This window comes from Pelodiscus sinensis, chromosome 3, assembly GCF_052426305.1.
Source record: "Pelodiscus sinensis isolate ZL-2025 chromosome 3, ASM5242630v1, whole genome shotgun sequence".
Classification (NCBI taxonomy): Eukaryota; Metazoa; Chordata; order Testudines; family Trionychidae; genus Pelodiscus; species Pelodiscus sinensis.
In genome coordinates, this window is record NC_143054.1 from 141,464,972 (window position 1) to 141,490,216 (window position 25,245).

General features: G+C 48.7%; 3 protein-coding genes across 5 annotated transcripts in view; 1 reads left to right on the plus strand and 2 right to left on the minus strand.

Moving 5' to 3' along the window:
- Positions 1–4,238: 4,238 nt before the first annotated feature.
- On the minus strand, positions 4,239–13,329 carry YIPF3 (Yip1 domain family member 3). The gene is made up of 9 exons (XM_075925019.2): positions 13,129–13,329; positions 12,702–12,902; positions 12,237–12,343; positions 11,352–11,397; positions 10,456–10,548; positions 9,279–9,410; positions 8,241–8,354; positions 7,192–7,315; positions 4,239–4,696 (listed from the first exon to the last, which is right to left on the minus strand). The coding sequence occupies exons 1-9, from the start codon at positions 13,210–13,212 to the stop codon at positions 4,575–4,577; spliced, it is 1,023 nt and encodes a 340-aa protein (XP_075781134.1). The 5' UTR covers positions 13,213–13,329; the 3' UTR covers positions 4,239–4,574.
- A 171-nt stretch (positions 13,330–13,500) lies between these two features.
- POLR1C (RNA polymerase I and III subunit C) lies at positions 13,501–21,128 on the plus strand. The gene is made up of 9 exons (XM_006131326.5): positions 13,501–13,774; positions 14,464–14,535; positions 15,745–15,852; positions 16,724–16,856; positions 17,022–17,141; positions 17,569–17,721; positions 18,400–18,549; positions 19,084–19,200; positions 20,275–21,128. Exons 1-9 carry the CDS (start codon positions 13,643–13,645, stop codon positions 20,391–20,393), a joined length of 1,104 nt encoding a protein of 367 aa, XP_006131388.5. The 5' UTR covers positions 13,501–13,642; the 3' UTR covers positions 20,394–21,128.
- Positions 21,129–22,718: 1,590 nt separating this feature from the next.
- The window catches only part of XPO5 (exportin 5), a 42,881-nt gene continuing 40,354 nt past the window's right edge, over positions 22,719–25,245 (minus strand). For all 3 annotated transcript variants that reach the window (XM_075925014.2, XM_075925013.2, XM_075925016.2), the window contains 2 exons: positions 25,040–25,204; positions 22,719–24,445 (listed from right to left, as the gene is read on the minus strand). In XM_075925014.2, the coding sequence (XP_075781129.1) occupies positions 24,302–24,445; positions 25,040–25,204 (309 nt within the window). In that variant the 3' untranslated portion in view covers positions 22,719–24,301. The remainder of the gene's footprint in view (positions 24,446–25,039; positions 25,205–25,245) is intronic.

A 25,245-nucleotide genomic window follows, 5' to 3' on the forward strand; every position in this document is an offset into this window, starting at 1 on the left:
GAAGCTAGGGATGTAAAATCCCATTTAATTGGCTAACCAATTAAACATTATGTTTAACCAGTTAACTGATTACAGTGAGGGCTGAAGCAGTCTCCCTATCCTCCATGGCCTGGCTGGAGCAGCCCCTCTCCTGCTTGCAAACAAAGGCTGCTCCTGCTGGCTGGTAGGAGCAAACTCTGCCTGCCGTAGGGGGCTGTGCCGCACCCGCCACAGACAGGAGCTTCTCTGGACAACCAGTCAGAGTAGCACCTGCCTGCAGTGGGCCCTTGAGAACTGGGGTGGGTGGGGAACTGTTCCAGCCTCTACTGGTTAACCAGAACCAACAAACCTCACATGTGGGTGAGGCTTACCATTTAACCGTTCACATCCCTAGTGAGAACCTTGTGGCTATGTCTACACTGGTGGCTTATTGCGCAAGAACATCCTGCGCAAGGGTTGCACAAGAAAACATCCACACTGCCATGTGCAAGATGTGCTTCTGTGCAAGAGCATCCATGGCAGTGTGGACTCTCTCTTGCGCAAGAGAGCTCTGATAGCCATTTTAGCCATAGGGCTTTCTTGCACAAGAAATCCCTGCTGAGCGTCCACACTGCCCTCTTGCGCAAGAGTGCCACCACAAGAGAGCTTACACCTGTTGGAAAAGAGCATAGTTCTTGCACAAGGAGCCATCTCTTACCATGCTGTACTGTACATTTTCTTGCGCAAGAGCGGGTGGGCAGTGTAGACGCTCTGCGGATTCTTGCGCAAGAACGGCCGTACTTGTGCAATAACCGGCCTGTATAGATTTAGCTTGTGTCTATGGGCCAGGTAGCAGAGGGAAATGACTTTTGGGATGAGCTGGGCTGTAATCACCCCAGTGGCCTAGGGCTGTCTGTCTCTCCTTCCCCATCTCCAAATCAGTGATGCTGCATCTGCTCCATTTGGTGTTGGAAGAATGAGCATTCAGGAAGAACAGGAATAGACTCACTGTAGTCTGATCATACAATAATTTTGTGAAAGAGGTTGCCAGAGGGTTGGGAAACTAGTTTGAGCACATTGGTCTGCAGGGAGAGGGTTTGGAGAGTGGAAAGTTACCAAGCAACATATAGAGACAAGTGACTAAGAAGCAGAGCTAAGCAAAAATTGTTTATCAAATAGTTTATTCATTAAAAAGTGTGAGGTTTGGTCATCATGAAATGTGCATTCAGCAAATAGTTTCAACCAAAACAAAACCAAAATGTTTTGGAAATATCAAAAGTTTAATTTTTGACCCAACTCAACATTCTAACCTCCCTTCCTTTTTTGAAATAAAGAGTCTCAAAATGGCCTGGTGGGAAAAGGAAAAAAATCTCTAGAACTTGGTCTTTAGGGCCCACATTTGGCTTGGGGGAAGATCCTGGTTCAGTTTTGCCCTCTTTCTGCTGTAGAGAAGGGGCTGAATGGAGTTCTCCCACAATACAGGAGCAGTCCCTGGTCATCAGGCTATGGGATAATCTGATGTGGCTCTTCTCTCTCGCTCACTCCTTATCATAGTTGGAATGAGCCCCTTAGGACACTCACTGGACCCATGGCCAGTTAAGTACCTCCTAATAAAGTTAATAGTGCTCATTCGTACCCAATATAAAATCAGGTTGTTGTTAAGAATGGCAGAAAACAGGAAGTACCAGCAAGGAGTCCCTTGAGGAAGATGGCAGCTTGTGCTGGGAAAGAAAGATAATTCTGAGCTTAGGAAAGGGAGCTGAGCCCGAGCCCGAGCCCAGGGGACTATCACTTGATAGAGATTAAATCTGTGGTTTATTGATTTTTCTGAGGACTGTTTATAAAGCTGTCTCGGAGAGGAGTTTGAGGAAGGGCATATTTAGAGGATCTTTGACTTAACTACTCTCCCAAGTCAAATCAATAACACCCAGCCAGGGTGTAAGAGGAGTAGAAACTTGTGCAGCTCCTGCATAGGGACACCAGGAAGAGGGAATGGAAATGAGGCAGATCGGGAGCCTACGTGCACTCATCTAGAATGGGTGCTACAAGACGACTACCAGACTTTCCTGCTGAAGCTGCTGTTTTTTCAAAAATACTGGCACAGGGTTTCCCCAGTTCTAGGTGAGTGTTATAACTACCATACTGTAAAATAATTCCCACACTTTCCTCAGCTTTCCTCACTCATGGTGGCAGTAGAGTTGCCAGGTGTTTGGTTTTGAACCGGACAGTCCAGTATTTGAGCTTTCTGTTTGGGAAACAAATTGAAAAAATATAAATGTCCGGTATTTTCTAAATAAGATATAATGTAGATTGTGATGTAATGTCAAGTGTGTCCGGTATTTTTATTGAAACCATCTGGCAACCCTAGGTGGCAGTACCTAGTTAGTACTATTCAAGCACTTACTTGAGCCTAGGGGAGATTATATGAAACAGGGATCTTCTTTTACAGAAAGTAACCTAGCAGTCTTTGAGAAGGTGCGGGAGGGAAGCTGAGAGCCACGAACCAGCTACACCTACACCTACAAGTTAGAATAGCATTGAGACTGCTCTCATTTACATTAGCTGCATATGACTGCCAGATGATTGGCCAGTAGATAGGACTACTTTGAGCTGCTCCTCTGCACCTTGCCATAGCCCCTGCAGCAGAAGGCCTATGAGCTGAATACATCTGTTATATGCTCCCTACAGGGGACTCGTGAGTGGCCTCTGCTCCCCTGGTAGTATCAGAGTAGTGCAAATGGAGTGCAGCAGGCCTGACAGATCTGCTTAAAAGCACTTTGGGGAAATACTACTTGGGCTTTGGAATGAAGAGGCTGGATGGCAGAGGGCAAACAATTCATGAAGCATGCTGGGGAGTAGGGAACCCCTCCACTGAGCCAGAAATGAAACCCAACGTCCACAGCTAGGAGACAGAGTAAGTAACTGGCACTTACTACCAAAAATCACAGCAATGCAGGATTGGAAGGATTAGGTCATCTAGTCCAGTCTTCTGTGCTGAAGCAGGACTTAGTGTTGTCTAGACCATCTCTGTCAGTTGTCTAACCAGTTCTTAAAAATCTCCAGTGACAGTGATTCTACAGCCTCTCTAGGTAACTTATTCCACTGCTTAATTAACCTCACAATAGTGGGGTTTTCTTAGACTTTTTCTTAAAGTCTAAAATCTTCCTTGCTACAATTTAAGGCTATTGCGTCTAACCCCCGCCATCAGTAGTTAAAGAGAATATCACCTTCCTTTGTCACAACCTTTTTCAAACTTGAAGGAAACTTAGGTCTCCCGACAGCCTACTACAAAGTAAACCATTTTTTTTCCAATCTTGCCTCGTAAGTAATTATCTTCAATCAGTTTTATTGCTCTCCTCTAGACTTTCTGCAGTTTGTCCACATCTGCCCAAAGTGTAATGCCCAGAACTTGATACAAGACTTCAACTGGAGCACTGGTAGAATTCCTTTTCATTACTCGCTTACAAAAAAAAATCTGGGAAATATTAACAGTAATATTGTAACATTACACTGATTCATTTAATGTGATTTCCTACAATGCACATTCTTTTCTTCCTGGCTATCGTTTCCCATTTTGTATTTGTGCGACTGATTAATTCTTCCTAACTGTTGTACTTTGCATTTGTCACTAATTCAGATTTTCTCCTGTTTGCCAACATCACTTTGAATTCTGATCTTGTTCTCCAAACTGCTTGCAACTTCTCCCAGCTTTGTATCATCAGGAAACTTTATAAGTGTACTCTCTCTGCTCCATCCCCTATTAGGTTAATCTAGAAGGTAAATAAGCATCTGTGCCAAAGGTGATGAGCAGTCACAGGTGGTGGTGGGGACCCCTATTCCATAAAACAAAGCACAGTGGGTGACAGGATAGAAACAGAACAGTCGTGGAGGGACCACATTTCAGGGCTAAGACTGAAACAGCTTGGTCAGTCTGGCTTTGACAAACAGCAGCAAGAGAGGAAGCAGGGTGAGATCTGACTAGATCTGGAGAGGAATTGTTTGTGGGGCATATAAAGGAGGAACAGGGTTCAGCTCATTCGTGCAATGTTCCAGCTGATTATCAGGGCTCCTCTGCTAATGTGAAGGGCCTTTTGAGTTGAATATTTGCTCAAGAGAAGCCCCCCTCGCATAGCAATTTAAAAACGGACTGGACAAAGGCCTAGGGAATGGACTGCAACGTATAATCCCATTTGGCTCTAGGAGGGAAAAGGAAAGATTAGATGGGACCCAACAAAGTTCTTCCTCTTCTCCCCTGTAGGAGCAGGTTCTAACACAAGACATACTCAGCACCAACATCCATTTAATTCCTCCCTCTTCAGGAGGTGAGCACAGCACATAGGCTGGGCATTACAAAAGCAAGCCAAAGGAGTGGGGAGGGAATAACAGAGTTGTAGAATCCCAGCTAAGTGTGCACAAGGTTGTGAGGACAGTTCTGACCAGTACAGATGCAGACTGGCAAGAGCTGATTTCCCTTGAGACGCGATGGGGAGCCCTGCACTCTTCTCCCCAAAAGAGGTACAAAGAAACCAAGTCCTTTTCCCCCCCCCAATAGTTGCAGGTGTTATGACCTAATAGCCCCAGAAGAGGTGAGGGCAGTGAGTCAAGAGTCCATGAGGCTACTGGGACAAGGCAATGGCTTTGGCCGTTGTGTTCAATACAATAGAGGAAACAACAGGGATGTCTCTGGCCACTCTCTGAAAGGGGGGGATGTTGGGTCTTTCCAATGTGTCCAGGATTCCTGTGAGGAAGGGTAAAAAGTGAGAGTTAGATCCTAAGGTACAGTGTTTCTATTTCACTCTGGCCAGGCAGATGGGGCACATGCTCAGAGGTGTTGCACATCTAAGCTGGAGGCAGGGGTTCCAGGACAGGCAGCCTTTAGGTTCATACAAATGGGAACACTTCCAGTACAAGCCCTGAGTTCTATGGCCAAACAGCTGCACGCATCAGCCTGTCACCTCTGCAGTAGGGCAGGGTGCTGGTGTCTCAAAAAGAGTGGAATACAGATCCCTTCGCCTTGAGGCTGTCTATCCTAGTGTCACAGCTAGTAAATGCTGCTCTCCTGAGAGACTCCCAAGACAACCTCAGCCTGAGAGAGCCCTCTCCCTTTGACTTTAGTTGTCCCCCTAGGACAGTGCCACAGATCTCATGTTGCTTTTCATCCTTGTGTGCGCATATAGACTTCACAGCTGGAGTTGTAGCTGGTGAGGGAGTGTGGCATTGTATCACTCTGCAGTACAGATATGGACCTGGTGTGGCAGGGAACAGAGGTGCAGACTCAGGCCTGCCTGTAACTCCAGTAATGCAAGTGATTGCTCCTGGAAGCAAGGAGAATCCTTTGGAAGATGTTCTTCCCAACAGGTGAGTCTCACACCAGCAGCTTGGAACCTTTGCTCTGACAGAGAGACTAGAGCCATGACAGGACAGTGCTGACTTCCAAAAAAATGTTAGACTATTCTATAAGGGTCAATAATGGGGCTGCATCTAGAATACTGTGTACTGTTCTGGTCACTGCAGTAAAAGGAAGGCCTGAAACAAAAGACCATGTAGCACAGGCCTGGTTTGAGGGCTAACTTGCTAATATAAAACTAATATAGTCAAAAGCTTGCTAATATAAAATTAAGCTGTGAGCAAGAGGCAGGCCCCTGCTCGCATTCTCAGCCTTGTTTGTGCCAAGTTGTGTAAAACACTAATTGGTAATAGACTCAGGTGTAGAACAGCAACTGGTATTAGGTACTGGCTAGGGACGTTAAATTTAGATTACCTGGCTAATAAGGGCGCCTCCACCTTTGAAGTGTAGCAACAGCCCCAGGGTTGCCACTTTGAAATACCGCACAGAGCCCAATATCAGCGGAGGAGTCCCCAGCTGACCCCGAGCTCACATGGCACTGCTGCTTTGAAACCCTGTGCACCTGGGGACAGTTGGGTACACCCCGCTGGCCCTGGGCTGCATGCGGCATTTCAAAGCAGCAGTGCGATGTAGAGCCTGGGGTTTGGCCCTGGGATCCACACAGCACAGCCACTTTGAAGCACACTCTTCTCCCTCCCTCCTTGCTGCTTTTTTCTGATAGAGGAAGCAAGTGGGGGAGCAGGTGAAAAGTGACTAGTCAACTAGAATGTTGACTGATAAAGCATTTGCTTATCAGATAGTCAACTAGTCATTCACATCCCTAGTACTGGCTGTAAAACAGTAATTGGTACTAGACATAAGTTAAAAGCACATTCCAAAAAGGTGATAACACCAGCTTGTTAAAAAGGATCTTGGTACCCACACTCCCCACAGATACCGACTTTTGTTAGGCTCTAGGTATTAGAATGAGACCTAATGTAGGAAGCAGATTATCCCACATCTGACTACTGCTAATCTTAGACTGGGGTGAGAGAATTTTTGATGGGGGGGGGGGGGGCTACTCCAAGAATTTGGGAAGTGGTCAAGGGCCACACTTTTACATGATATTAATGGAGGACGTGTGGGTTCTGGGAAGGAAGTTGGGTGCAGAAGGATGCTCAGGACAAAGGGATTTGGGATGAAGGAGGGGGTGTGGACCCTGGGAGGGAGTTTGGGTGAAGGAGGGGGTGTGACCTGGGGCAGGGGATGGGTGCAAGTGAGGATTCTGACCTGGAGGAGGAGAGTGTGCAGGTGTTTGTGTTGTGACCAGGGGCAAGGGATTGGGGTACAGGAGAGGATGCTGACATGGAGAAGGGGTGCAGGAAGGTAGTGCACGGTCTGTGACCTGGGGCATGGGATTGAGGTGCAGGATAGGAGCAGAGGTTTGGGGGAAAGGAGGGGCTGGGATGTCAGGTGTAGACTGACTAAGAGGCGCTTACCTAAATGCATCTTGTGCTGTATACATCTGCTGGGGTGGGGGCAACACATGGAATCCTCTTCTCCCCAGCATGCAGAGAGCACATGCTCCTCCCTCCCTCCCCTCCACCCCCCCACACTTTGTGGTGTACAGGGAATTGAAGGCAGGGAGTCTGCCTGAGGCTCCCGCTGGGCCACAGGCCATATTTTACCCACCCCATGTTAGGCCCTTCTCTGGAGCATCTGGTATTGGCCACTGGCACAGACCAGATACTAGAGGAGATGAATCTCCAATCTGATCCTATACAGCAATTCCTATGTTACCAGGCCCAGAACCAGGCTACAAGTTGGGAAGAAGAGAAAGCAGGGCCCCAAGGTGTCCAGTCAGTAACCCCAAGACTAAAGAGCTGTTGCCTTCCTGACCAGCTTACCTTCCACCACCTTGTGATAGGCAAAGTGCAGATAAAGGAGGAAAAGCATATGCAGAGCAGCCAGGGTTCCACACAGGATGAGCCGCTGGGTATGTCCCACTGTGCGTGACACCAGCACAGCAACCTAGGAAAAAGACATGGCCTTAAGACAGGGCTACTCAACATGTGGCTCACGGGCTATATGTGGCCTTCGGTGTGGTTTGGGTTTATGCAGGGCTCAACATGTGGCCCACAGGTGGGAGCCAAAACAAAAAAAGTAGTCAATACAACGGTCTTCTGTTGAGATGCGTTTTAGTAGTTAAATTTCTGGACTGTCATTGCTCATTCAAGGTGCTGTCATATGGGTGGAAATTGGGTAAATATTGCAATTTATTAATATCAGCAGAACTGACTTAAATGGGGCCTGTGTGTTGTGTAGTCTTGTCTTAATCTGTGTATTCATGCCCATCAGTGTGAAACTATTTGCATATATATTTGCATGCATATGCAACCACACTTAAGTTACAGCCCTCAGCATGTGTTATGAGGTATCATTGTGGCCCTCGGGGCTTCCAATGTTGAGTAGCCCCGGCTTAAGAGAAAAAATCCCCACAGCCCTCGCCTCTAATTTCAGAATCCAGTGCAGGAGATGCACATGGGAGATTGGACAAGCTGTAAGAGCTTGCTGATCCCTCAGCCCCTCTTCAGGCAGAATAGCAGGAGGCCTGATTGCAGCAGGGATCCAATATATCCCTTGCTAGATCCAAGGGAATGGGCATGGACCTCCAGGACTCCCTATCACGCTGCCCCACTACAAGGGAAAGTCAGGCCGTTTCCCACGACCTCCCACTCAGTTGTGATGGGAATTATTGCCAGTCCTGCAGAGCAGAAAGCACATTCCATATCTATCTCCTCTAGTTCCACTTGTAGTGGGGCTCCCAGCAGCCTAGTGAGACTCCGACATTAGCTACTACCCTCAGGGAGGTGTGACAGCAAGTGTATATCTCTGCAAAGTTACAGCTCTCAAACCTGCTTAGCAGAGAGCCTCTGCTCTGCTGTCCATCCCTTACCATCCGTAGTGTGGAGAGGCCACCGATCCCCAGCCAGCAGATATAAAATAGGGAGTGGAAGTGGATGTTATAGGTAACAAACAGGGTGACGCAGTGTCCAAAGAGACCATAGCCCTGAAAGGAAAAGAAAATGTGTGGTGAGTGGCAGCCCTGAATGGAGGCTGGATATGATCAGTGGCAGCTCGTTCTGAACATCCCAAAGCTTCTCTACCTGCATATACACTAGAGAGATGCAGCAGCCAACTAGCAATCAGCTGTGGTTACTGTGCTGGCTGGAAGTATAGCTTCCTATTCCAGAATGCTGGGGCATGCTGGAGGTGTGTATAACTGTAGGGCAGCAATGAGCAATCTAGGCTAGTGAGTGGGCTGCAGGATTGTAGTAACCAAGACGGCTTCCTGGGATAGGACAGTTTTGCTAACTGGGCTTGTGTACCTAAAATTTGCAGGGTGTGCCAACTGAATTGTAGCAGCACTTTGATTACATGCGGAGGGAATACACAGTTGTATGCAATCAGCACGCACCTCACGTCATATGCCTTGCTTTAAAGATGTGTCACTTTAGTAAGGAAAAAAAAAACTATGCAGACAGAAACCAGTGGAATCTGGTAACCCTGCAGGTGGGCAGCGGTAATCAAAATGTATTTGCAGGCCACACATAGAACCCCAATGGTCTGCAGGTTGCCTACTAAAGGACATAGACCCTAAAGGGCCTGACTTGCAGATGAAGAAAACTAACCTATGTTTAGAGGAAATGGGACTCCCAAGGACATTGAAATCAAGGAAAGAAACAAATGTGTCAGTCTGTAGAAACTGCCCCTTCCTCTAATCCCAAGAGAGGGAACCCTGGCAAGGCAGCATGGAGCAAGAAGAGCAGCTTGGGACTCAAAGTAAATTCCTGCCTTGTCCCAAAGCAGCTGAAGAGCTTGTTCATACATACACAGTACAGCCAAAATAAAGTCCGCTATGCCAGGGCTACATTCCCAACCCCCATCTCCTGTTGAAGTTCTGTGCACTCTGGAAACCCTTCTCTATACATACCAGCAGTGATAGCATCTGCACCATTGTGATCTGGGCATTGCACAGGTATGCCAGGAAATAGATGAAGGAGGAGACGCCCAGCCAGTAACCGAAGCAAGTGCCAATGGCTGTGCCCATCAACGTGCCTTCCCTCTGCAGAGAGAGCAAGACAGTGAAGAAAAGGACAGAGAAGACATCTCACAGAACAGATACAAGCCAATCGCTACCCCCTCGCCAGCAGATTCCCCCTTGCCTTTGGCAAATGTTTAGCTAATGCCTGCTTAGCAGCATCCAGAGAGGGCGGATCAGTGATACAGTGCTAAACTGTATAGCAAAAGAGGCCTGCAGAAGTGACCTCAAGTAGGTAATTCTGTCACGTGACAGATTTTAGGGATGATCTTGTGTGACATCACCATAGAAAGCCTCCATGTCCTAACATTTTCTCTATCAGTAGATGAGACTTCAGTAATAAATACAGGTATCATAACATAAAACATGCATAACTCAGTTTAAGTTTGGCTTATAAAAGATAAGTAGCAAAGTACATCCAAAACTCACATTTAGTCAGTAAAAAAGCCCAAAGGTGACACACAATAATCTTTACAAGTTTTAAATAAAAGCAGTGCTTACAGGTATGTTCCAGCTATATTTGTAGGGCTGCCCCATAAAACTAATTTAACTGGATGATCAGACCAGCATGACAATGATTTTCCATCCAGCTCCAACTTATCCTGACAGCCCTCACACACATCCCACTCCCAGCAGTGCCCAACACCTTAGCACCCCTAGCCCCCCACTCACCTCAATATACTGCCCCCTCCACAGCTCCATCACTCTCAGTCCCACTCACAATTCACCCTGGTACCTTTCTAGCCACTCCCTGGTAACCCCCAGTACAGCATCCTGTTCCTGTCCCAAGCTAGGGTGGCTCCTCCCAATCCTCACCATCCAGTCCTGGATTTCTGATGCAGGGGTGCATCTCTGGAATGCTCCAGCTGCACTACACCCCACGCTAGTTCATCCACTGCAATAGGCTTTTTCCCACTTCCCAGACAGCCCCAGAATAGGCCTTATCACACATCAAGGTTCCTGTCACCAATGCATTTCTAAGTCACACTCAAAATAGAAGCACCCCATGTAACTGACAGCAGTTCAAAGCCTAGTGCCAACCTGATTTGAAACTGAAACATTCCCTTACAATTATAGTGTCTGAAGTCTTCATCCCATGCAACAGGATAGCCACCAATGTGAAGACCAGCATAAGGGGGCCGTAGAGCTCACCTGCAATCTTCTACAAGGGTGACAGAGAAGAGAGGGGTTTGGTTAGTGCTGCAGGAAGCCAGACCACATTCAGATTACATGGGAAGTACCCCAGACTTAGCTCATACTCTGGTCACTTGCTGACCTGAGCAATTATACAAAAGGCTGGTGATAGCTACAAAAGAGAAACAATCACATAAGTAAGACTTGAGGAAGAAGCTTAACAGAGTTATTGAGTCAGATCAGGAGCTAAAGTCATGCTTGTCCCACTGCAAGAGACAGGTACAGATGGGGTGTGGTACAGTGGGAATTAACCAGAAAATCTAGCAGAGGCACCATACAACAATTTCTATCTCACACAATTCATACATAATCAGTCACCCTGGCACATGCATGGCAAAGTGCTTTAACTAATTCCCTACTCTGGGAGAGGGGGGCAGAGAAAGAATGGAAGGCAAAATGAAAGGAGTCTGAGTCAGAGCCCAGGGTAGCCTGCTTTCAGGCCCAAGACAGCTGTAATTCACTTCTTGACAAAGTGAGCAAGAGCTGTCTGTAGCACTGTGTCAGCAGCACTTTGCTGACAGGCTTATTCCTTAGCAAACTGACAGTTTCAGAGAGCATTGAACTTGGAGGTGAATGTGAGTAGAGGGCAGGGCCCGATTGTCCCCTTGGTGCTGGTTGGAATTTCTGAACTCCCCTCAGGCAAAGGTGTGCAGCCTACTGATAGAGAGATGTGTGTGTTAGAAATATTTAACAACCGATTAAGTGCTCCTGTACTTTCTAAAGCCCATTTACTCAGGATATAGAATAAAAGCTCTCCACAGTGGAACTCACCTGGGGAAAATTAATCATCTTCATGGGGATCATGGATTCCAGCAGTCTGCACCTCACAGAAATATCAAGAGTGAGGAAGGAAATGAAAAAGTTAACAAGAAACCCAAGAAGCAGGAGATGCTGTATTCCATTCCCTGATCAGTGATACAAAGCTCCATATCTCTTCCCCTCTGATCCTCAACAAAGCCAGCCAGTCCCACTAGCAGCCAGGGACCAGACTGGAAACAGTGCCTTAGAGGGGAAGAGGATTTGTATTGCAATCCTATCCCCCTGTGCACAAACAGTTTTCTCTGCCTGGTGTCCCGAGAGCAGGGTGACACCATGGCTATTATAAAGGAGATGTGCAAAGTGTTGCACTTGTGGGACAGATGAGGTTTTGTAGGGCTATGTATGCCCTTTCCTCACACTGTATGCAAGAGCAGTAACAATGAAAGGCTAAAGGAGCTGCTGGTTCAGCTCCACAAACCCTGTATCTTACACTTAGAATGGCAGCAATAGGCTATACATGAAACAACATACATCTCAGGATGAACTGAGGGTAGCCCTTTAGGAATAATGAAGGGTAAACAAGGGAGGATCCTGGACAAATTTCCCCCAAAGGCTATCTCCATAGCAAGTCCATAAGCAGAAGTGGATTAGTTAGGAGCTATCCAGGCCTTTATTATGTGAGAAACAGTGGGAGATGCTCCTCACTTTATGGCATGACCCTTCTGTCCTGTTCAGGTTGCATCTCTACCCTGTTATACTGGACCAGGAATACATGACAGGCCTTTCACAGTACCCCATGAAGGGGCCATAGTAGTGGACGGGGCTGCTCATACGAGGATGCGAGACTGAGATAACTGCATGGCCTAAGTCATTTGCCCCTGTGCTTAGTTTGCTCACCTGTTGCGAACCTGGATGGGCTCCACATCAAAGTAAGGTCTGAGAATATCAATGTTGGCATAGAGATTGAAGGCCTTCGACGCTTGTCTCTTACCTGCCTGCCACATCTGGGGAGAGAAATCAGTAACTGTAGCAGACTAAACATTCCCTTTGCAATGCCGTTCTGAGGCGCATCTCCTGGAACCAAAGCATCCAGTGGCTAAATAACCAGAATGAAAATTAAACATCTTTGGAGTGATCAGCATCCCATCCAAAGCCTAGGGGAAAGTAGGACAAAAGACATCAAGCCCAGAATGGGACTCAAGCTGTAGCACCCAGAAACCAAAGGTGAGATAGCTCAGGGTCATATGGGAAATGGCTACCTGGACCTAAAATGGGACTCAACATCTATAGCTCACTACAGTCAGAGCCAGACACAAGAAGGCAACACAGCCCGCCCCCCATCTCTTGCAGCACTCTGCTCACCTGGTCAGCTACTTGCCGGCCCAGCTGTCCCTTAAAACCCTTCATGCCCAGGAACTCTCCATCCTCCTCGTCTGCCGCAGCAGCTTCTGCATCCACCTCCTCCTCCTCCTTCATGCGCTGGTGCATCTCGCCCATGTCCTCGAAGCTGGAGCCAGACGTGTCGTCCATGTTCTCCATGTCGATCACAGCGGAGCCGCCTCCCTGCGCCCCAGGGCAAAGGGTCGGGGAGTCAGGCTCAGCGCCAGGGCCGGGGAGCGCTCGTCCCAGCGCCGCGGCGCCCGCAGCAGGGCAGGCGCCACCCTAGCTCCCAAGCCGGGGAAGCGCAGAGCCGGGGGGGCGGTTGGGGGGGGGGGCACAGCAGCGGCCCGCACCGCTGACAACCGCAGGGCCCCCCCGGCTTCCCCCTCCCCCCTGCCCAGCCCCGCACCTGCATATTGTCCTCGAAGCCGCCCCACTCCGCGGCGCTCCCGGGCCTGCCGCCGCCCGCCGCCGCCCCCCCGGGCCCGGACATCCTCCCCGTTGGCTGGGGGCACCGGGGCCCCCGGCCGCTCTGCGCCTCACTGCAGGGGCTCCGGGGAGCCTAGTCTGGAGACTGACGTGACTGACGTCAGAAGCCTCGGCAACTTCGGCCGAGGACGTGGATGCGCCTTTGCTCTCGCGAGATCTCATACTAGCGACCAGGTCTCGACGCCATCTTGGTTGTGGCATAAGAGCGAGCATGAAGGCGCCTCTGGGAGAAGGGTCTGGGGAGAGCTGTGCCTTATTATAAAGACAGCGTCAACCCAGCGCCGAAGACCCACAACCCCGCGATAGCAGTAGTGGCTGTTTCTTAGGTCAACGCCACACCCAATATGGTGAAGACCAAGTCGGGCTAAGGCGCCGGCGCCGCCAAAGCGGAAGGAAAGGTCCGTATCACGTGACAGGGCAGTGGGTATTCACTAATGCGACTGCGCAGAGAAGAGCCGGATTGTGGCCGTGTCACGTGCTGGGGGCGCGCCAGGAAGATGGCGGCGCGCGGCGGCGTGGAGGAGATGCGGAGCCGGGTGATACTGGGGGAGTTCGGGGTCCGCAACGTGAGTGAGTTGGGGGCCGCGCGCGAGGCAGGAGGGGGCCGGGCGCGCGCCCGGGTCTTGGTGAGCGGCGGTTGGGGGCGGTTTGCCCCTGGCACGCGGCCCCTGCTTCGCTCCAGCTCGGGGCTGGGCTGGCAAGATGCGGCCCCCTGACAGGGAGGGAGTCTGGCCGCTTCCTAGTCGCGCCCTGTGGCCCTGACCCCGCGTTTCCAGGCGCGGCTCGGGCAGAAGGCTCCTGTCCAAAGGGCTCACGCCGGAGCCGCGCGCCCTTTAAATAGATGCAGTAGCCGGGCAAATGCAGCAGCAGCGTCGGGAGCCCTTGAAGTTGCTGCTGTTTAAAGGGCCTGCAGCTCCCGGCCCTGCCGCTTCGTGTTGCCTGGCGGCCGCCCGGGACTCCCCATCGCAGCACTGCCCGGCAGGGGCCGGAGCCGCGAGCCTTTCCAATGGCCGCAGCAAGCCCGGGCGGCTGCCGGGCAACGTGGTGGTAGCAGCAGGGCCGGGGCCCCGAGCCCTTTGCGGTGTTTTTACTTCAGAACCTCCAGCCCCAGACAACTCCGGGGAGAGGCGAGTCCCCAGTGTCTCCCCTTTTGCCCCAGGCCCTGCCCCTTCTGGCGGAGGGGGGTTGAGCCAGCCCATGACCAACATTCATGAAGTGGCCCACCCACAAAAATTACTGCCCACCTCTGCTCCAGGTTCACACCACGGACTTTCCTGGCAACTACCCTGGCTATGACGACGCTTGGGACCAAGCCAAGTTCGAACAGGTAAGAAGCCACTGGGGACCCTTAATGGGGGGAAGAAAGGGGGTCTGAGCAGGCAGGGGGCAGGGAACCAGTGTTCCCGCTAAGATATTTTCCATCCATGAGCGAAGTGAGTTTTGTCTTCTGTGCCTATAATGAGGTCACGTGCACTTGTTCGGATGTGTGTCACCATATCCCCCAGCAGTGGTGATACTTCTCAAGAGACTCTTCCAGTATGCAGACCTGAGCTCTGCTCCCAGGGCAGACTCTGCCCCCTCGCTGCTCTTCCCCGGGCTGGCTGTGAGTCCCTGCCTGAGGCTGAGGGAAGCTGCTGCCAGTGCCCAGGGTTTGCAGGGAATGAGGTGCTGGAGCTGGCAGGAGGTTGCAGGGGTAGGGAATTCTGAGAGGAGAAGAGACGTGTGGGGTTGGGAAGAGGGATGAAGTGGGCCCCAGCCCCAGGAACAGCCTCACCGCAGCCCAGCTCCAGCCTTGGCCTCAGGAACAACCGCTGCCCAGCAACCCGGCTCCAGCTTCAGCAGCCCACCTTTCCCCTGCAATATGGCTTGCCCAGGAAGCAGCTGGGCAGTCACTACACAGCCCTGGCAACAACTCTAGCTCTGGGGAAGGTCTGGAGCAGGCCCCAGCCCCTGAAGCAGCCACCCTCCATGCTGCCACATGGCCTGCCGTGGCCAACAACTTCAGCTGTGGGGAAGGGCTGGAGCTATGGTCAGGGCTGCATGGTGGCTGCCCAGCTGCTTCTTAGGTGGGTCATGTCGCTGGCAGCTACCCTGTGTGCTGGGGCTGGAGCTGGCTCCAGCTCCAGCACACAGGGCAGCTACGCACCATACAGCCCATCCCAGGAGCAACTGGGCAGCCACCATGCAACCCTATCCCTCCAGTCTCCCACAGAGCCTACCGCCAGCAGCTTACCTTCCAGGAAGGTGAGTGCTGCTGAGTGGCTCTGATGAAGAGGTGGGTGGGCTTCAAATTCTTGCATGCACCCTAGAGGGAACTTAGCAGGGAACCTGTGAGGGACCAAGGCCTTGCAAGCGGCGGGGGCTGGGGGGGGGGGGAGAGACATTGGGGTCTCCTGTGGCTGGCCTCTGCAGCCCCATAGCAGGTGGCTATTAGCCACCTGCTCAATACCCCTCTGCACCTGGCAGCAGCCAACAAGGCTGAGCCCCTCCTCGTGAATTGATACCTGGTGACTGCTCCCTTGCGTGTGCCCTACAGAATTTCCGGGTGGACGTGATCCACATGGATGAGAACACGCTGGAATTCGACATGGTGGGGATTGACGCAGCCATTGCTAATGCCTTCCGGCGCATCCTGCTTGCTGAGGTACCCACAGAGGCTTCTGGATCTTCATGCCAGGGCTGCATGACCCAGCTGCTAGTCCCATCAAATCCTGTCATGTCTTTTCTCACTGCTAGACCTGGCTAATGTTGAGCATCTTTGCGATAGACAAAAAATGTATCCTAACCTTCTCTTTCTCTGCCCAGAAGCTAGATTGTGTTAACTGGTAAAGAAGTTTGAAGGCAGGCCAGCTGGGGCACTAGCTCCTGGGAGTGTTGGGGGGAGTGAGACCCAGATCTTTGGAAAGGTGAGATTGTGACTGAAGAGTATAGAGAAGGCAGAATCTCCGAATTCAGTGAGGTGGAGAATAGGCTTGAAGTGCACTGAGGATATTCCATGGACTACAGAACTCAGTGTGCTCTAGGTAGTACAGTCTTTGACCCTGTAAACTAGAAGTTTATGTAATGAGTTTGTGTAATAGAGCACCAGTTCTAAAACGGAAATTGTTGCATTTCTAGGATGAGAAGTATAGTCCAGCTGCTAATAGCTATTAAAGATCCTATGCACAGATCTATGTCTCTGGTATAGGGCCATGTTCTACAACTGCTCATAATGGGTAATACTAAATCCTATTAAAGTTAGTGGTAACATTCAAATTATTAGCAATTACACAACACAGTTATTGGGAGGGAACCAGCAAACAGAGAGAGGGAAAGTGGTAAAAGCAGGGAATGAAGAAGATACAGGATCCTGATCTAGATCCTCCTTTGGTGATGGTATCTGTGAAGGGCAAGAGTTTGACTTACTCCAAAGAGGGTGGGGTGGAGCAAAAAAACTTTTGGCTGGGTATTAAGGAATGGTGCTTAGCAAAGAGTGCATGGCTGGGGTACTTACTGCCTGTCTCCTTTTCCCTCAGGTGCCAACAATAGCTGTAGAGAAGGTCTTTGTGTACAACAACACGTCAATAGTGCAGGATGAGATCCTGGCCCATCGCTTGGGCCTCATCCCCATCCGAGCTGACCCACGCCTCTTTGAATATAAGAACCAAGGTGAGACTCTGTGCAGAGGATCTTATGATAAATGGACATATTGGATGCTGCTCTGATGGTGCCAGATGGTTTGAGTAAATCTGCAGTTCCAGGAGTGAGTGAGAATCTGATCAGTGAAGAGATGGCCTGGCAGGGACTCATTCTGTTTTCCCCATCCCTTTGTAGATGATGAGGAAGGCACAGAAATTGACACACTGCAGTTCCAGCTGAAAATCAAGTGCAAACAGAATCCTCGTGCTGCTAAGGATTCATCTGATCCCAACGAGCTCTACATTAATCACAAAGGTAAAACCATCTGCTCTGGAAGTAAATTCTCTTAAATAGATTAGGACTTTGACTCCAACGAGCTCTACCTTAACCAGAAAGAGAATTCTCTTCCCCTTCCCCTTCCTATACCCAGGCATGAAGAAAACTGACCCCTTCCTTCTATGAAACTTCCCTTTTGCAAGATCTGATTTCATCATCAGGGCTCGCCGAGCTGCGGCAAGCCCCGCTCGTCAGCCGTGCTGTCTGGCGTTCTGCGCATGCGCAGATCACCTGAACCCGGGTCTTCCGGGATGTAATCTTACTCGCTTATTACATAGATTGTCGAGCCCTGTTCAGCATTGTATTTTCCTGCCCTGCTGGGAACAGCAGCCTCTTGCATAAGTATTGCCCCATCTATCTGGGTGCTCAGGTGGCTTGGCCTGATGCCTGTGATAAATCTCTCCAGTGTACAGCAAACACATGACATGGGTGCCCCTGGGAAATCAAGCAGACCTGTTCGCAGATGCAGATTTGCGTCCTGTTCATGATGACATCCTTATTGCCCAGTTGCGGCCTGGCCAGGAAATTGATGTGCTCATGCACTGTGTCAAAGGCATAGGTGAGTCGAGACTTCATTGGAACTGGCAGATAGAAAACATGAGTCTCTCTGGTACAGTGTGTGTAGGGGCACAGGGTCATAGGTCCCTGAGCTGTGTGGCCTTCAGTGCGGCTTGGCTCTTAGCTTCTTCTGTCTCACATTGCACGCATTAAGGAGCTCTTCAGGGAATGGTGTCCCTAGCCTCTGTTTATCTGGAGGTGGGTGACAAGAGGGATCATGTGAGGATTACCTGCTGTATTCCCTCCCTCTGGGGCATCTGGTATTGGTCACTGTTGGCAGACAGGACATTGGACTAGATGGACCTTTGGTCACCCAATTTGGCTGTTTTTTATGTTCAGAGCTTAACCATGTGTAGTGGGGAATCAGTGGGCACTGAATGGAGGTGGGTGCTGCTCATATTTACTGTAGCCCAAGGCAATCCTAGTAGGAATCCCTAAACTAAATTGGATGCAATTATCATCCATCACCTATAAATTGGGCTTCCATTCTGGCTGCACAAAGGAGCATTGTAACATCAGAACAGGTTGTGATGTCTTGTTGCCTCCAACTGTACCATTGTGAAAGGCCTGCCTAGGGAATATTGGGCTGGGAAGAGCCATAGTAATAGCAGCCCGCTGGGAGATTTTACAGAAACTCAGACAAATACACGTGCACCAGCTGTCTTATGTCTTGTCTCAGGTAAAGACCATGCCAAGTTTTCTCCAGTGGCTACAGCTAGTTACCGGCTGCTGCCTGAAATCACTCTGCTGCAACCCATTGAGGGTGAGGCAGCTGAGACACTGAAGAAGTGCTTCTCCCCTGGAGTTATTGAGATTCAGAATATCAAAGGTACCTTCCACTCTATCCCAGGGGTTCTGAATTTGCAGAGATGAGACTGAGTACAGGCTAGAGCCAGGCGTATTACAAACCTAGCCTACTCTCCAAATGGCCCTCAGTACTAAATCTCTATTCTGGGTTTGGGCTCTACAAATGAATGGGTTTGTCATGTGTAAAATATGATGGTTAAGGCCTCCCTGTTCTCTCCCTGAGATGCTAGGGCAGGATTCACCTATCCACTTAGCTCTTTTGGGGTTTTGTTGTGGACTCTGAGTGTGCCTTTTTCAGCAGTCTTGAGGCCTCAAGTGGACCTGTGCCCAATGTAGAACAGGGTACATAGTATATTTTTTCAGCTGGAGCAGCCCACTCAGGCTTATGCTTTGCTGAACTTTGTGTTGGGGAGTAAGGTAGTTTTTATGTAGGACTTCAGTGCCTTTGCCTGGTGGGGAGAACTGTATATTTTGGGAGCGGTACTGGCAGGGAGAAGATTGCTGGTCCACCAGTGTGGAGAGAGGGATAAATAAATACATACCCCATCTTCTGCAGGGAAGAAGGTGGCAAAAGTGGCCAATGCTCGGATGGATACATTTAGCCGAGAGATCTTTCGTCATGATGATCTGAAAAACCTTGTGCGTCTGGCACGAGTGCGAGATCATTACATCTGTAAGTAATCTTTCTCTGCTGCTGCATTATTCAGCCCATTCCTTGGCTTCTCACCTTGCAGAAACTTGTCATCATGCTATTCTAAACTTGTTTGTCTGCAGAAGATCCAACACTTTCATACATTCATTTTACAACAGGTGCCTCATGAGAACTTGACTTTTGGTTTTGGGGCAGGAACCATCTGTTTACTTCTCCCTGTACTGAACAAACCCTGCAGTGTCTGTTCTGTTGCCCACAATGGATTAATTTGTCACTGTGTACAGGTCACTTTCTGCTTGTAGTCACAGACAGAATGGTGGGGAGTATGGAATCATAAAAGTGGAATGGACATTGAAATGTGATCAAGTCAAGCCCCTTGCACTGAGGAAGGACTAAGGAAGCTAAATCATCCCTGACAGAGTTCATCCTGTTCTTAAAAAAAAAAAAAATTCCATAATCCCTTTGGAAGCTTATTCCAGAGAGAACTGCCCTTACGCTTAGGTTTTCCTAGTATCTAACCTAAATCTCTTGCTACAAATTAAGCTGCTATTTCTTCAGTGGACATTAAGAACTGATCACTGTCTCGGTAACAGCACTTAACATATCTGAGGATGGTTCCCTCCCTCACCCCCTGGTCTTTTTTTTCTCAAAACTAAACACGACCAGTTTTCTTTTGGTCACAGGTTAATGTTTTCTGAACCTCTTATTTTTGTTGCTCTCCTCTTGCCTCTCCATATCTTTCGTGAAGTGTGGTGCCCAAAATCAGACACAACACTGCAGCTGAGGCCTCACCAAAGTAAAGCAGGACAGTTACCTTTTCTTACATTCCTGTTGATACACTTCAGAATATTAACTTTTATAACCCTAGCCAGTTATTCCTCATTTTGTAGTTGTGCATTCCTTCCTAAGTGTAGTACTTTGCACTTCTCTTGATAGAATTTTAATCATGTCCTCCAGAGTGCTCAAAACTCCTCCCCTGGTGTCATTTGCAAACATTGTCAACATATTCTCCACTTCATTATCTAAATTATTCATGAACATGGAAGATCTGATGTTGGGTAATAGCTGACTTGCCCTTTGTCTCTATTTCTGCAGTCTCAGTGGAGTCAACAGGTATCCTACCTCCAGATGTGTTGATGAGTGAAGCCATCAAAGTGCTGATAGGGAAATGTCGACGGTTCCTGGATGAGCTGGACTCCAACCATATGGACTGAGCAGTTCATATCTGAGTAGTATAGACTGATTATTTGCAGGAATTGTTTCCAGCCCACATATCTGTGTAAAGAGGGGGAGGTGTTGCTTCAAGGTTGCTAAGCACTGGGGCTATCCAGATGGACACACTAGAAATGAAAGTGTGCTGTTAAATTTCAGGAGTGATATGCACAGCTGAAAGTGGAGGTGCTAGCAAGAGTTAGCAAAATCTTAAAGCTCTTTTTCTAAGAATGTGCAGCACTAGCAGAGGACTACCAGTAAAGCACAGCAGAGGCTTGTACTGGGCCTTACTAAAGGTCCTAGAGCTAACCGAAACCTTAGTAAGGAGAAGGGCCAGCTCTAGCTCAAGGCAGATTGTGTGGCATTCTTAATAAGAGGCTATTTTAAATGTCAGACTTAAGTAAATTTAACCTTAGAGCGGCTTGATTTGCTAGGGTAAGTGGGAAAAGGCATCACTTACTACTACTAATTTGTTAACAAAAAAAATGCTAGTGCCACAATACTTCGGCTGGTGCTTCAAGATGCGGGCTAGAGTGTTGAGGCCAATACACCTCTTGCCTTTTTTCATCCAGTGTGAGCTATTGCTGTAGTTATTTGATCACCAAGGGGAAGAATGATGTTAAGTCCATCTGTATTAAGATGGGGGTCTGCTGTGACAGTTGGAGTAGTACTGTTTATAGAGGAGTGCATGTTCCAGCTCAAGCTTCCTCATCCATAAATAAACATTAAAAAAGGGATTTTCAACATTCTTAATCTTCTCCAGAATGTTAGAAGATGACACTAGCCTGTTCTTATGGAGTCTCATCTTGCTAAATGTAGGCATGTAATATGACTGCAGATTTCACCACACCTAATGAAAGTATGAAGAGGGAAAGTATAATACTCAAGTAACTAAAAGTAAGGCTGCCCAGTTTTTCCAACCTAGGGGAAAAAACTTGAAATAGTAACTTGCTAACTTCTGAAACCAAATTTTAATCATCTAAAGTTATTATAGTAGGAGCATAATACAGGGCATCTGATGACTGCTGGAATCCTGTACTTCACTATACTGGCTACTGCTATAGCAAACTAGCTACCCGCAACTAGCCAAATATGGCTAACATAATGGACACCATGGTTTTAAATCCTTTCCTGAAACTGAGTTGGTATCTGTGGGCAGTGTAGGTATCAAGATCCTTTTTAACAAAGCTAGTGTTACCATCCTTTTGGAATGTGTTTAAAATTTATGGCCAGGACCAATGCAATGGATTGAGAGTCAATGCCTAGTACCAATTACTGTTCTACACCTGGGTCTTTTATCAATTAGTGTTTTACCTTCAGCCCTGAGCTGGGGCATGTCTCTTGCTTACAGATTAGCTTTATATTAGCAAAGTATTGACTAAGTATGTTAAGGACTAGTCAACTATCTGGTAAGCAAATGTTTATCAGTCAACTAGTTGGTCCCTCTCCCCTCTTTGCTGCTTCTCAGATAAAGGCAGCTGGAAGAGGGGCTACTTAAAAGGGGGAGTGCTGCACAACTGATCTGCTCAGCTGTGACATTGCTCCTTTGAAATGCTGCCTCAGTGTCTCAAATTGGCAGCACTGACCCTGGGCTCAGTGAGGGCCTGCTAGGGACTCTTGTACATTTCAAAGCTAGCACGTCAGTGTCAGCAGCCCTGGCTGCACACAGAGTTCTGCATTCCTCCTTTGAAATATACAAGTGCTTATTGAGTAGTGAATGGAATTTCCATCGACTACTTGACTAGTAAATTAACCAAGTTAACATCCTTAGTCTTGACCACTGTTAATCTGGCCTGTACTACATGAACTTTGTTTTCAGGCCTTAATCTTAATACCTCAAACAATTCAGACTAGACAACTTCACCCAATGGAAATCAGTTTCCATAGCTCAATATCAGGAAGCCCTTCCAAAAAGGTAAATTAGTCACCCCAGCCTTTACTTTGTTTCATGGTGGTGATACATTCTTGTATGTCAATGTAGGCAGAGTTATAGTTGAGGTGGTTGCATGAAAGAGGCCATATTTTATGTAAGTGAAACTGTAGTTTCTTTGCCTGATTTCAGCAGTTGGACTCAAAAGGTCATGCATGACTCCTCCTTAACTAGATACTCTGAACACAAACTACAGTTCTTAAGCTTCTGAGTTGATCTTCACACAGATTTAGTTCTTGGCATAGTCTAATGATCAAAGTCAAACCAGAGAGTATACAATGCTGAGAGTCTGACTTTGTCACTGAAGTAAAACATGGGTGTTGTAAGGAGAAACACAGTATAGAGGCCTCAGCATCAAATGGACAAGAACACCACAGAATAAAGGCAGACATGATACTTTGTGTATGAAACCGAAATACCTTTACTGACATTCAGAGGTTTAACCACCAATCCAGAGACGGCTTTGCTTTTAATAAGTCCTACAAAAGAAGGCTCTAAAAACCATTAAAAAAAATCTTTGTTTCTAGCATGAAGTCACAATGTTAAAAATACCACAACACAATAAATACAGATAGCCTCTGCTGAGGCCAGGAGCCAGTAAAAATATGAGGCAAAGAGTGGAAGGGACTATGGAACAAGGGCAGTAGGATGAATGGGCTCAGGCCAAAATGGTCAAGCTGTGTTCCCAATGCCTGCAGATCTCTCCAGCTCCATTTTTCTAAGATTTCTGTTTTGCCCCTTGTCCATGTCACAGCCTAGACAGTACTCTTCGCAGTGGGTTCAGTACCTGTTCCTTTGCAGTTCCATGGATGGCAAACCATAGAAGCTGATTCTGGATAAAGACCTTCCTCCATCATTCAATTTGCATCACAGAACCCAATTCCTGCCACAACACTTGATTCTCAAATAACAGACTCTAAACTACTGTGTCTGCCACCAAAACAGGGCCCAAATCTCAGTCCCCATTTCCTTATTCTGCTAAAACAGTCCATAAGAAATTCAATCCCCATCTTCCTCAACCCTGGATATCAAGAGCTTAGGAGAATGGTGATGCTGGACACTGCATACCCCTACAGTAGAATGCAGACCCCCTCTCATGAGGGCTGATACCCTTTAGGGCTTACAGGCTCTTGACAGACTGGTTCTGATCTTCCATACTCTGCACCTGTCATGTTCCAGTCCACAGGGAATGCTGTGAGAGATTCCTGGCCCAGTCCTGAGGGGCTTTTGGTAGAAACTGCCACAAGGCTAAGGCAGCTTTGTGTGTGGTTCCTTGTGGAGTAAGATCTACTGAGCACACATACAATGACAAGATCTGTCTCCTAGAGAGGAACAGTGTTTTGAAGAACAGAGTCCAAGGGGATTTGAGGGCACTGTAACACTCCTAAGCAGGCAGTCCCCAACCAGGAGAACAATCACCGCTGAGAAAATGGGCTGCTTTCAAGTAATCTGAAAGGGAAAGATTCTCCAGAAAACAAGCCCCCATCACACTGGACATGATGCCAAATGGGAGTAGCCAGTGGTGGGCATGATAGGAGTGTAATGCATATCAGGTGAAGCTTGGCTTCCTCCACAAGGCTGGGAGTGCCATCTTCAGCTGGGATACCATTCTGCCTCATTACATCGAACTCCTGAGGGGCTAGCTCAGAAGCAGGTGGGATTCAAGTGACCCAAGGCTCCAGTATGACTAGGCTCTACCTAGTGAAGTCTATGTGCTCAGCTCTCATCTTGTACACAAGCTGAGGCCTAAAGCTGAAAATCTGATGGAGGAGGAGGAAGAGAATCAGGAAAAGCTGGACAGGCTGGATCAAGTCCAAACCCAGGCCACATCCCCACACAGGAAAAGGTACGGGGATGAAACCAATGAGGGTTCTGTTTGGGCAAAGGGCCATGGAAAAGTGAGAAGAGGAATCTAATGTGGTTACTACAAGAGGAGATGGAAAATATGAAGGGCGAAGGGATGACTGAGGTGCCCCAGGCTCAGGGCTCAAACAGGGCAGTGAGACCTTCTCCAGCCTCATTGTTCTCCAGCACGTCTGTCTCCAGTGATGGCTTCACCTTTTTGAAGAGAGATGGGAGGTTCCGGATGTGAACCTCTTTGCGGAACTGCTCCCCCAGAGGCTTCTGCAAAGGACAGCGGGACAGATTTAGATTAGTCACTGCACCCACAGACCCACTCAGCCTAAGGATCCCAGAGTCACGTAAGTGTCCCACAAGCATTCTCCGATGTTATGTCAGTCACCACCCAGCTGAGGCGCCATGCTCCACCCCTACCTCTCAGTTCACATCTCCCAACTTTTCTGCCTCCAGAAGAGTAGCCTGGCATCTGCTGTACATGCCAAAGCAGGTGAGACTGTCACAAGGAGGTCTTGATTGTGACCACATAATTAGAGCCCAATGCTTCTAGCCCAATGGCAGCATCCTGACTAAGGCTCTGCACACACTTGTGGGCCCAGCCCAGTAATGCTTACACCACCTCTGCATGTGCCAGCAGCCCCTCCTGAGAGCTCCCACAAAGTGCCCTGAGTGCTCAGGTACAATCTCACCCAGGCCAAGGCTGAAGAGAGAGCCAGAGCAACACAAACACTATATAAGATGTACTGCAGCCACCCTCCAGCAGGATCAGCGAGGTGGACGGGCTAAGGGGAGATGCAGGATGGCTAGGGCCATTTCTGCAGGATTCAGGAACCCAGGAATCTAAGCGCCGCAGTCACCTACCCCGATGCAGCCTGCAATGAGGCGTTTGAAATTGTCCTTCCGGCGCTTGTCCGCTGCTTTCAGCAGACTTGGGTTGAGAAGTTTGCAGTCAAACTGCTCCAATGCATCCTTCTGGATTTCTGGGACCTGTTCCATCACTGCCTTCAATTCAGCATAGCGGGGACGCTACCAGGAGAAGGGAAGAGACCAGTCAATAGACGTTCTAC

What these genes read in the sequence shown, in the direction of transcription:
- YIPF3 (XM_075925019.2), bottom strand. Translation starts at nt 13,212, where the DNA reads ATGTCCGGGCCCGGGGGGGCGGCGGCGGGCGGCGGCAGGCCCGGGAGC. An exon ending in CCCATCCAGGTTCGCAACAG is followed by an intron (nt 11,398 to 12,236) that starts GTGAGCAAACTA and finishes TGTGAGGTGCAG; the next exon opens with ACTGCTGGAATCCATGATCC. An exon ending in CTATCACAAGGTGGTGGAAG is followed by an intron (nt 4,697 to 7,191) that starts GTAAGCTGGTCA and finishes CCTTCCTCACAG; the next exon opens with GAATCCTGGACACATTGGAA.
- POLR1C (XM_006131326.5), top strand. Translation starts at nt 13,643, where the DNA reads ATGCGACTGCGCAGAGAAGAGCCGGATTGTGGCCGTGTCACGTGCTGG. An exon ending in GCTCTACATTAATCACAAAG is followed by an intron (nt 17,142 to 17,568) that starts GTAAAACCATCT and finishes AAATCTCTCCAG; the next exon opens with TGTACAGCAAACACATGACA. An exon ending in GCACTGTGTCAAAGGCATAG is followed by an intron (nt 17,722 to 18,399) that starts GTGAGTCGAGAC and finishes GTCTTGTCTCAG; the next exon opens with GTAAAGACCATGCCAAGTTT.